At 36.5% G+C, this 12,672-nt stretch overlaps 1 protein-coding gene across 1 annotated transcript in view; it reads right to left on the bottom strand.

The window, feature by feature from the left end:
* Positions 1 to 2,148: 2,148 nt before the first annotated feature.
* TTC6 (tetratricopeptide repeat domain 6) overlaps positions 2,149 to 12,672 on the bottom strand; it is a 59,593-nt gene continuing 49,069 nt past the window's right edge. The window contains exons 26-32 of the mRNA XM_085301718.1: positions 12,204 to 12,323; positions 10,194 to 10,267; positions 8,496 to 8,706; positions 6,072 to 6,224; positions 5,707 to 5,877; positions 4,002 to 4,227; positions 2,149 to 2,530 (exon numbers count right to left, since the gene is read on the bottom strand). Of these exons, the coding sequence (XP_085157844.1) occupies positions 2,394 to 2,530; positions 4,002 to 4,227; positions 5,707 to 5,877; positions 6,072 to 6,224; positions 8,496 to 8,706; positions 10,194 to 10,267; positions 12,204 to 12,323 (1,092 nt within the window). The 3' untranslated portion in view covers positions 2,149 to 2,393. The remainder of the gene's footprint in view (positions 2,531 to 4,001; positions 4,228 to 5,706; positions 5,878 to 6,071; positions 6,225 to 8,495; positions 8,707 to 10,193; positions 10,268 to 12,203; positions 12,324 to 12,672) is intronic.

Below are 12,672 nucleotides of genomic sequence, written 5' to 3'. Positions count from 1 at the left end.
TAAAACTAAAACTTCTAAAGCCTATTGCTAGCAATATAKTATCATAAATTACTGGAGAACAGAAATGCAGAAATTGCATTTTGATCTTCCCATGGCCACATTTTCTAATCCGGTTTTAAGAAAAACTGTCATGCCAAATAAATTTCTAGTAAGTAATGCTCTAATGTATGAAACTAGAAAGAAATCATAGGATGGTACGGTTGGAAGGGACCTCTGGAGATCATCTAGTCCAACCCTCAGAGTAGCCYATGCGGGATTGAACCCACGACCTTGGCATTAGCAGCACCATGCTCTAACCAACTGAGTTAAACCTGCCCCTAAATATTAATATGCAACATCCTACAACCTCTATAAATATTTTAATTTAGTTTTTATATCTATAAACACTCATTTTCAAACATCAGAGATACTAATCATGAACGAGCACCAATTAAACAGRAAGTATTTTTGGAACAGCTATTTCTAACTTTTGTAGATCTTAACTATCGTGTATCTATTCCAGTCAATCATATTATGGTAGATCTTCTAAGTGCAAAACTTCATCATGCTAGATATTATTAAACAGCAAGAAAAGAGGAGAATTAACGAGAGTAGGGACAGAGTGAAATGCTTTACTGAGTTATCTGCTCCTTAGCTATGAGATGTTGATTTTCCTTTCCATAGTAATTTTTTCATTCCAAATGTCATAAGGTGACAGGCATAGGAACTTTTAAATTTAATGGGATATTACAAATGCAAAAATTTAGATAGCAGAACAAAGCAAACATTCCAGTCACTATTTGTTACATTGGCTAAACATATATTGAACAGGCATGCAAGAAAAGCTATTATACAGAAGTAGTGTACAGCAATGCGTTAAGCAGTTGGAGAAAATAAAATGCAATTCTTTGAGACAAAGCAATGATAACAACTTTACCTTCTTCTCAATAACACATAAAGGAAAAAAAAAATCACTTAAAGAGTCAAAGAGTATAAAAAAGGTCAGTTATAAAATTAAATGGACCTATAACAATCTTAGATAATSATTTCATATGAATTAGATTATTTACTTCTGATTCTATTGTGAATTATTCTCTGCTACCTATGGATTATTCCATGTACAGAAGATTATGCAGTTACAGGCACAGATCCACGTGGGTTAGCTTTATTRTTCTGAAGGTCCCCCTCATTCTTCCTTTCTTCCCTTTCAAGAGAAAAAGTGATAACATTTTACATCTAAGCCTAATCAGAGGTTACATATCTAATTCCTATATTGGGAGTAGGCACTGAAGTGTCATTTATACCTGTAAAAAATCTTTCCATCTTTTGAAATCACAGGACTTTTCCTATTCTAGATGAGGACTTAAGATTCCTTCTTCTACTTGATTCTATGATTCTCTTTTCTGAGACAAAAAGGCATCTATTTTGCTTCACCCTTATGCTATCCTACCATACTATATGAGGATCTGGCTCAAGATAAGATAACTGTTTGTTACAACTACAGCTATGCCATACTTGGTGGGTTTAATTTAATTTAATATATGGATAGGGTTTTTTTTTTTTTTTTTTTTTTAGTTTTTTTTTTAGTTTTTTAGGGTTTTTTTAGTTTTGGTCTCACAGATTCACATTTCAGTCTCCAGGTTTAGATGAACAATCATGATAAAGTCAGCTGAAACTTGTTCCTCAAGCTCATTCTTATCACTTAGAACACAAAACTGTGATCTATCATTTATACATTTTTACCTGTCCCATCAAACTGACAAAGTGTAATATATTTAAGCAAATAACTTCATCTCTTTACTCACAAACCAAACCAGGTGCTTCTCAAATTTCAGTTGCTGGAGTAGATCTCACACACTGCAACATATATACCTCGAACAAAGGCTTTGCTCTATGATATGAGTGGGAGGGAGTAGGAAATCTCGTGAAGAGGTGTAGAAGGAGGATCAGGAAGAAAGCAACCTGGTTGGCGGACACTGGCACTTGGCAGCCCTCTTAGAACTGCTACYTCCCAGATGGTCTAGGTGATACATACCTATTAATTACATCACTATAAGCACTTGTATTTGGGGAGATTTAGTCCTTCTCCTACTTTTATAACCAATACAGTTAAGGCCTTCTGCTTATAAATTCTTCTCATCTTTTCTTCATTTTCCACGTGACGCAACCAGTTCTCTCTTGGCCTCAACAAATAAAGAACRACCTAATGCTCATAAAAATTAAATGCAGCATTCTATCCTTAAATAACTCTGGTCAGTTTTGCACTGAATCAGGTGCATTTAGGAAAATAAAATGTCCATAGAATATGTAAGAATAAAGACAGACATAATTTTTTTGCATGCAATGAATTCTTTTTAACTGCAAATCTGAGAAATTTGTGAACAGAAGCCACGTGGTATTAGAATGACATCTTTTCACATGGAATTAATCTGTTCTTGAATGSTGATTGCTTGCTTGTAGTCATCTATCGCTTCTTTCTTAAAACCCAGTTTGCCACGAATATCAGCTCTAAATTTATACATCAAGGCATCATTGGGCTGAACTGACAATGCTATAAAAAAATAAGAAATAGAGATTCAGGCATTTTTTTACATTTTTATATGATTATAAAAATAAGCATGYACCAGAAGAAAGCTCATGTCAATACCCAAAATCTTTTCCAAACAAGCTTTCACAAGAGAAAACAGAAATCAAACTAATKAACTTTACATCAAGAAGTAGACAACCTTGTTGTAATATTTATACTCCAGATTTTTTTTTTTCCTTTTTGATGCCATTTATGAACCCCACTTCAATTTTGTCCCAACAGCAGAAACTAACCTTTCCTTGAAAACAGGAACAAAATCTAAGAGCAAAAAATTAAAACATCAACTTTAGGACAATAACCTTTCCTTGAAAACAGGAACAAAATCTAAGAGCAAAAAATTAAAACATCAACTTTAGGACATGGCAAGGAATTCTTGGAAGTTAGTGGCTGAAATAATCTGCTGTTTTAAAATTCTTTGTTAGAGGAGATTTGCTGAAAATCAATCAGTTCCCTAGTCTAGTCAATTTTCAACATCTAACAATAAAAATATTAGTCATGAAAGCTACAAAGTAAAAATATAATTTTGACAAGCTTCACTGTGAAAGTAAACAGATTAACTTCTCAAAAAATCTGATACAAGTTACTCTTTCTGCAAAGGTCATTACATGTACAGTGAAGTGTTAAACAGTCAATATCAAAGTCACATTAATATATTTGGTTTCTATAAAATTCATACAAAATATACATAGCTTTAGTAACTGTTGTTGTTGTTGTATCCAGAGTTGCCAAATCTGATGTTAATAGCAATGCAAGTAGTAGTAATGGGAGGAACAGAGCTCAGTTGTTTTGAACAAAAGGTTTGTATTTTACTAAGATCAGGACAAAATTTTAGCTCAGCTCCTGTTCTCCTTGAACCATGTCTACTCCCAATATAAAAATATCACCCAAATCACGTGAAAGTCAGCATTCAAAAGAGTTGATTCATGTCGAGGTGCTTTGTAAGAACATACTCAAAAAAGCTCGAGCTTACAGAAGCCAAAGACCGTTTCAAAACTCGTTCCAAAAAGAGCACACTCACGAAATCCCACGTTTGTCTGTGAAACAAGCTACCTGCATGCCCTTTTCCAGGCATCTAGATTTTTCAACACGTACTCAAGTTCTCCAGACTTTTTAAGTATAGTGTTTTTCTACAACTTCTTGGTACAATTCCATTTAAAAGYAGGACTCTGTTCAGCTGCTATGATACACATTATGTAAAATACTTTCTTTTCTATCCTGCATATTCTTATTAGTTTTGAGAATGGAAAAAAGTAACAGCACATTTACTTTAACCTCCTCTTYTTAATAACATCATAGTATGTTCTCAAAGTAATTAGAAAATATATTAACAAAAATAAACACCTACTTTCTGAACTATGAAATAAAGCCAAGTAATTTGTTATCATAATTGTTAGTATGCTACCAAATGCAATCATGTCTGGTAAATAAAGATTACCTGTTGAAATGTCTTTCTCAGCTAGCTCATATTGCTTTAATCCATTRTAGAAATTTGCCCTGTTAAAATATACTGCTGCAGAGAATGGACAGAGGCAAATTGCCTTCTCAAAGTCTTCTTTTGCTTCTTTAGTATTTTTTAATAACGTATTTGTAATAGCACGATTCATAACAGCAGAATCATTTGTTGGGTCAAGTTGTAATGCCTTGGAATAATAGTTATAGGCCTACAAAATATATGAATTGAAGACAAAATACACTGTTAAAATTTGAGGAAATGATTTATGTAYAGATTGCAAATTCTGGTTTGTTTTTTAAAATTGTTTATGTTCATAATTCCTTACTTGTTCTGCTTAATGTTCTTTGTGCATAGAAGAGAGAAGCACAGCACCAGCATGTCTATCCACAAATAGGTCAATTTATCACCACTCAGACAGACTTTTAAAAAAAGGAGAGTATCTGCTTACGCTGAATCATAATTATAGTGCAAAAGAAATGAACTATGCACTAAATTCAACATGAATTAGAGTATGAATTTATAATGCAACACCTATTCTTGAACATCTTYATAATCAGACAGCATCTGGGAGCAGAGTAAGGAATCAGAGAAGCAGAAGAAAGAGGAAGAACAGCCTCTGGAAGACCGGTCATGGAAGAATGATACTASACACAGAAGGAAAAGAAATTACATGACCACAGGAGAAGCCATATGCAGGGCACTGACCTTGAACTCCTTAGAAATTTCTGATCGAAGTCTAACTAATGCTCAAGAGCAAGAAGGAGTCTGACTCAGAGAAACATACAAGAATATTAAGTTGTTTAATTACAGATATCTACTTCTTTTGCTACACAAAGTGCAAATTATCTACATTTAGAATCTTTGGCCAAGCCTGTACATAATGAACACCTCAATACACGAACTGCAAGCTGAAGTGCTCACAGATGYAAATCTGAGAGAGAATTAATTTCAGTAGATGAAACGTGCTGAAGCATGAGCACTGGTCCTGGGTTTCCATAGCTGCCAGACCACAAAGTTCCAATCAAACAGGAGAATAATACTGAGACTATGCCCAGAAAGTGTGACAGGAAGAGCAAAGGACAAATCAGTGCTAGAGCCTCCTCAGGCAGAGAGAAATAAATGGTCCTTGCCTTCAAGCAATTTTCAAAGTCTCTGCAGGAGGAATTTCCATATCCAACTCTTCTATATTTGAAGATCTCCACTGCATTTCAGCAGAATGAGGTGATTTCAAACTGAAATTACTGTGGCAACAGGGGAAAGATCCAACTTCTTGATTTAAGCCTAGTAGCAGGAGATTCTTTTCATTCTCTTCTCATGGTGCAATAATGAATCTGGGCAAGTTATTTAATCTCTATTTGCCATACTTTACAGGGCAACTATAAGGCTTAGGTTGGCTGGTTTTACAGAAAAATCAGGAGAATTCGGGTACCTCCAATTTTTATAGATTTTTGAAATGCTTATCATAGTTGTCATTAATTTCAGTTCACTGAAATTTTACATCAATAATAAAATGTCCGGTATTAGGGCAACTATTCGTTAATAATTGCCACAGATTAATTCATCTCCAGTTAGAGGACAAAAACTATGAAATTCAATGAAAGAAAAGTTCAAGTTAAACATATTTATAAGTAGCTTGATACCRACAGCATTTACAGAAGAGTTCTGAAGATGGTATAAAGAGACTTACTTGTGAAAACTGGCGATTATGGAAGTAGATATTTCCTGCATTGAAATAGGCTAAGGCATAGTCAGGGTCAACAGAAATTGCATGTTGATAGTCCCTCATAGCACAGGATAGGTATCCCATACACTGATTRATAACACCCCGATTTGTTAGCAGTGGAGCAGTGGTAGTGAGCTGAAAAACAATAGCAGACATATGCTTATTTAGAAAAAGTTCACACTTTTACAGTAACTTTGTTTCTCAAAGATACATTCATTAAAAATGCAAATGCACCRCCTAATACAAATTGTCAACTACTCATATACAGTATTAGCCAGCTTTATAACAACAGGTTCATTCTAGTAAAATCACTTTAAGCTAGCATTTACCTTTAATGCAGCATTTGTATCTTGAAATGCAGCAAAAGTTTCRCCCATCTGAAGACAGACTGAAGCTCGTCCATCATAGGCAGCATGGCATTTTGGATCAATGCCAATAGCAATTGTAAATTGGTTCCAAGCTTTTTGAAATTTTCCAAGAGCCTAAAATGAATTGCAGTACGTCCACAAGAGTAAGTAYATGAAATGCCAAACAGGGCCCCACTCTGGGCTACGCCCCCGTACCTGAGATGTCTAATTCCAACCTGTATCCTGTTACTTATGGAGGTAGTCACTATAGGTTTTTCTATTACTTAGTACTTCATAAAGCACTGCAAAAGCATTAATTAGAAATCAAGTGCATGGGCAAAGCCGTAAAAGGAAATTTGCATAACATCTACCCAAGATGACCCAAAACAGGTCACTAACATTAGTCCCTCACTGGCAAAAATTAATTCACAACAGCCAAAATTCAAGACTTTTCAGACAGGCAGGTATAATAAAGCACAGTAGGAAAATCATAAGAATTAGACATGGAGAAAAAAAATGTCAGGCATATCACACACCTCTCTGTTAATGCAGGACTGCTCATTTTTGAATGTAGTTAAGTAGTTTTCAGAGATCATTATACATATGTCCTTTTCCAAGGGATTTTAACAAATTAGTTAGCATTGTATTTTGTAAGATTTTTTTTACATAGATTTGTCAACATTTTGGCCACTTTTTATGTCAATAAATAGCTCCTATACAAAAAAATCACTGTACTTAGTTGATTAGAGCACCATATATGTGAATCAAATGAGTGTGAGGTTCATAGAATCATAGAATCAGTAAGGTTGGAAGGGATCTCTGGAGATCATCTAGTCCAACCTCCCTGCTCAGCAGCATCACCTAGAGCATGTTAGACGGGGTTGCATCCAGGCGGGCCTTGAAGATCTCCAGAGACAGAGACTCCGCAACCTCTCTGGGCAACCTGGTCCAGTGCTCCGTCACTCTCACGGGGAAGAAATTCCTCCTCATGTTCAGGCGGAACTTCCTGTGCTTCAATTTCTGCCCATTGCCTCTTGTCCTGTCACACAGGACAACTGGAAAGAGTTTGTCCCCATCCCCTTGACACCCTCCCTTCAGGTACTTACACACATTGATCAGATCCCCCCTCAGTCTTCTCTCCCCCAGGCTGAAGAGGCCCAGCTCTCGCAGCCGTTCCTCATCGGGCAGGTGCTCCAGCCCTCTGATCATCTTTGTAGCCCTACACTGGACTCTCTCCAGTAGCTCCATGTCTCTCTTGTAGTGGGGAGCCCAGAACTGGACACAGTACTCGAGATGAGGCCTCCCCGGGGCTGAGGAGAGGGGCTGGATCACCTCCCTCGACCTGCTGGCAACACTCTTCCCAATGCACCCCAGGAGACCATTGGCCTTCTTGGCCACAAGGGCATTGCTGGCTCATGGTCAACTTGTCATCCAGCAACACTCCCAGGTCCTTCTCTGCAGAGCTGCTCTCCACAAGGTCAGCCCCCAGCTTGTACTGGTGCCTAGGGTTATTTCTCCCTAGGTGCAGGACTCTGCACTTGCCCTTGTTGAACCTCAGGAGGTTCCTCTCTGCCCAACTCTCCAGCCTGTCCAGGTCTCTCTGAATGRCAGCACAGCCCTCAGGTGTGTCAGCCRCTCCTCCCAGCTTGGTATCATCAGCAAACTTGCTGAGGAGACACTCTGTCCCCTCATCCAGGTCATTGATGAAGAAGTTGAACAGGATGGGGCCCAGTACTGAGCCCTGGGGGACGCCACTAGCCACAGGCCTCCAASTAGACTCCACRYCACTGATGACGACCCTCAGGGCTCTGCCTTTCAGCCAGTTCTCAATCCACCTCACTGTCCACTTGTCTTACCCACACTTCCTGAGCTTATCTAGGAGGATAWTATGGGAGAGWGTGTCAAAAGCCTTGCTGAAGTCAAGGTACACAACGTCCACTGCTCTGCCCTCATCTACCTAGCCAGCCGTGCCATCATAGAAGGCTATCAGATTGGTTAAGCAGGATTTCCCCTTGGTGAATCCATSCTGGCTACTCCTGATCACCTTCTTYTCYTCYRTATGTCTGGAGATGACATCCAGAATGAGCTGTTCCATCACCTTTCCAGGGATGGAGGTGAGGTTGACTGGCCTATAGTTGACTGGGTCCTCCTTCTTGCCCTTCTTGAAGACTGGAGTGACAAGTTACTTGATAAGACATTATTAAAGAACAAATCTCCAAAAAGATTGGGCACAAATGTGAAAAGAGAATAATTTAAAAAGAAAGGAGACTAAGATCTACATTAAGTATATGGATTATTTTATCCTGTTGATGCCTTAGATGTTTTCTGTTGTATAAATATATACATACAAAAATAATATTATTTTCTTTGATTACATATATTACTTATAATGAATTTTGGTGTTACCTGCAAGTTATATCCTAAGCAAATTCTGGCTTTCAGACACTTCGGATTCAGGTGAAGCGCTTTCAAGAAGTCTTTCTGTGCTTGTTTACGATCAGCCTCAGGTCTGCTTTCCATGTATGAATTTCCTCTTCCAACGTAGGCATCCACAGAAACAGGATCTAGTTTGAGAACCTGATTAAATGCTCTCACAGCTTCTTCAAACTCATTAAGTCTAAAAATAGATATATTCATGATTATTAGCTCTGTTTACCTTTTTAGTAATTTTATAAATGAGTTTCTCAACTTATGAATGATCAGCAAGTACTACTACATAATTACCTCAGAAAATAGCTCAATTCTTATGAGGTACAAAATTTTTTATTTCCCTTAGTTTTACTTTCTATATGTGCTCCTTGATGTTTATTAGATCAGTGAAGGCAGTTACCCTAAAATCTTGCAAACTCCAGTTTGAAATCCTTGGCCCAATGAAGAAAACAGCAAGTCTCACTAGCTTTTGCTGGGCCAATATTTTACTTTTTCAACATTTGTACACAGCAGATTCTAATGTAGACTTTAGCTGAGTCATTCATGCTGTCCAAATGTCACGACCACACATGCTTTTTGGTTRGTCTGTTCAGACACAGCTGTTTCAACCATAAATAATTTGCTTCTAATATAAGCTTCTCTCTGTTTTTTCTCACACCAGCTCTTGAGCACATCMAAACTATGATACTTTTGCAGGGTAAAAGCAGCTGATGCTCAGGCATAGACCATTTTGGTCTGAAAGCAGGCCAACTGTAGAATTCTGTCCTTAGATAAAGACACAAAACTTAACACACTTAGGGTATACCAGCAAGGAATAAAAAAGTATTAAACAAGTTAAATGTCAATGAATGCTAGTAGATATCTTCACGTATAAAATTTTAATATGTCAAAGTACAAAGGTACAAAGTACATGCCCTAACAACAGGCATACTAACACAAGAATTTTGATGCTAAAATCCTGAATACATCCATCCCCACACTGCTTCAGCAGCAACACGGTTCTGCAGTGATAAAACAGATAAAACTAAACTAGCTGGCATTTAGCTATTAAAATTTCCTTTATAGCACAGTTATTATYTCACAAGACGCTCATCTATGGACTCCAGCTGTCACTATGATAAGTGGACTAAAATACTGATGTACTTAATTCTTCCAAAWTGTATCTATTTTAATGATTTAACAGATTTATTTTAATCTTTCAAAATAAATTTAATTTTGATGAAACTATTCCTCAGAACGTCAAAATAAAAAAATTCATGCAAGGACAATCACTGAGGCTTTTGCTTTGCCTTAAAGCACAAACTGCAGATCTAATCCTAACTAATTCTGAACAAACTAACACAACTTTATATTACTTCCAATCCCCTTCAAGGGTAGGGATTTATATCTCTGTTTACTTCTCATAATTCTTCATTCTTCAGTCCTTCTCTTAGATTTATTTTATTGCCCTATTTCTTTCCAATTCTGCCATGAACATATAATTGCTAGTAACAGAAGTCCCCAAAAGGGGGAGGGGGAGCCTAATTTTAGGTAAACTTGAAAAATACATAATTTATTCTTTTCCCCATTCATTTTAGCCACTCACCCTTCTTCCAGTTCTCAGTGTGCTGCAGTATCAAGTTCAGCAGTTGCTCCCTATCCCTACTCTGCATTAAACAAAACCACCCATCTTACCTGTGATAGCAGATCCCAATAGCTTGGAAGATCTGGCTATCAAATGGACTATGCAGTGTTGCTGCTTTGAAATCCTGAAGAGATATTAAAACATATAAATTTGTATTGTTTCACTTCACTTAAAATTATGGTCTTAGCAAAACAATTTTATATTTTTATCTGAAAAGGGAGATGACTTCTGACACTACATTACACTTTTAAGAGAACAGGAAATGTATTAAATTGTAAAAACTGTTATCATACTTAATGTCCAAGATTTTAWTAAAATAAAATCTTTCAAATTATGTGAGATCATATTTCCCAGGAAACTAGAGGCATCATTTTCATAAAAAAAAATCCAGAGAGGTGTTGTTTGTTTGTTTAATAGAAATACCTTATCTAAATTGTTATTTTTAYGCATACATACTGAACACCTATTCAGCTACACACCATTTCATTCAAACTGCTCCAGTAATAAAATTATCTAGTTACTTTCATGATGGCATTTTTATTATAAATCACTGTTTTCAAGACTTGACTTTTCCTTTTACTAACATTCAGACCATTTGTCAAAATCCACGGGTGTTTCCAAAATCAGACAGGAACATTTCAGTTATGAACAAGGAAGCACTTTAGTCTCCGCATAGCAAAGCGGTCAGTATGTAGTAAGTCGTTTATCTGATGTATCCACTGAATTGCAGCTACAAACTCWATTTTTGTTTGTTCAAATTAGTATCGTAAAGTAATATGTCTGCCTCTGAAAATCTACTGAGACACACTGCTCCAATCCACCGAAGCCTTTCAAAAGGGTTCCCAACCAAGCTAAGAGGAACCTTTGTACGCGCAGTCTGAACTAGACACTCTGCTCTGTGTGCAGAGCAGAGCAAAAGCAGCATCAAAGTTCCAAAGACCGGGTTTGGTCTTTGGCTGCTACCCCGACAGGTTGCTCCATACTTCACAGTTCTCTCCAAGAACTTTTTGTTGATTCTGCTGGTTCTGCCCCATTACCGCAATTCCCCAGTCTCCTTTCCTTGCCCTTGTGCATCACCTTGCACCACCTCAGTCTCTTATATGAGCTATTCTGATCAAATGCATCTTGAAGCATGGGCGAGAGGAACAAAGCAACAGCCCTATTTCACTTATTTCTACGCAAGGTCTATCAAYCGCAAAGGGCTTTTGTCGTGTATTTCCAATGGAACATTTCTGGGTCACTGGAATGGGATTCATATTCATTTTTCAATCTATATTTGGAGATAAGAAATATTACTCTATTTTAACTGCCTATGCTGAAATTCTTGGTAACATATAACAAAGATATCAAAGTTTACAGCTGTTATTCTGCAATGGAGGCAACAAATGCCTCCATTTTTATCAGCTATATTTTTTAAAAAAAAACACTCCGCTTTAAAGGAAAGAAATTCAAACTTTTTAAAAAGTTAAAATATTTAAGTTTAAAAAAATAAGAAAAAACATGTTTGAAAGAGTGAYGTTTAGCACTGTTAGGTTTGAAACCTGCTATTGCTACACCAGATGGAGTCTCAGTGAAAGTCACCTCAGTTGTGAGTCATTCAGGATCACATACATTTTTCTTACTTTTAAGAAAATTAACTCGGGGTTTTACTCTTCCTCCCCTTTCAACAAAAAGTCATTTACACGCACACAGAARGAGAGCAAACCCACTTAATCAGAACCCTTTATTTACATAGGCTTCTAAGTATGAGTTTGTATGCATTTAGACTCAACATAAATGACTTCTAAGACTAAAAGAAAAATCAGGTTCTTCCTTATTAAATTTTGTACAACTCCCATGCTTAAATCTAGCCATACAAAATTGTTGTAAAACAAGTAAAACTGCATTTTATTTGCACGCTTTGCTGCCAGAGCACCATTAGATGTTAAGCAAATGAGAACTGGGCACAGACTACTTTAGAAGAAAGCAGAAATCAGCAGATTGGTCTTCATATTAGCAATGGATTATAACTGACAGAAAAAAAAAATCCAGTTTTCCTGTAAACAAAGAAGGATCCGTACCTCACATGCATTAGCATAATCGCCAAGTTCCACATAGAGTAGTCCACGATTAATTAACACTTTAAAAACTATTTCCTTACTCAGCTCAAGCAGGAGAAGAATTCCATAATCTTTCAAAGCCTACAAAAACATATGTATTTTAAGCAATAACTTATTCAGGGGAATACAATGATACTTTAGAATTTAAAAAACAAAATTTTAAATTCCTACAAATCATGTACATATACATTGGCTTCAATTCGACTATAACAACGATTCAATGTTGCAGATTGAACTTAACTGCATTTGAAGCCCTCTTATGATTACATATATACCATTTCCAGACTACAACAGCAAAGAAAATATATTAAATATTGACATAATTAAAACTTTTTTGTAGTTGCATATATTTCGAAGTTAGAAATAAAATTTATTTTCTCCTAGAGCTAAATGTTATGTCCACAATTTTATTTAAAACTTTGTTTTTAAT

This window comes from Rhea americana, unplaced genomic scaffold, assembly GCF_003343005.1.
Source record: "Rhea americana isolate MKP2758 unplaced genomic scaffold, rheAme1 scaffold_18, whole genome shotgun sequence".
Lineage (NCBI taxonomy): Eukaryota > Metazoa > Chordata > Aves > Rheiformes > Rheidae > Rhea > Rhea americana.
Note: the sequence above shows the minus strand (reverse complement) of the source record. Positions and strands in the feature narration are given on the sequence as shown.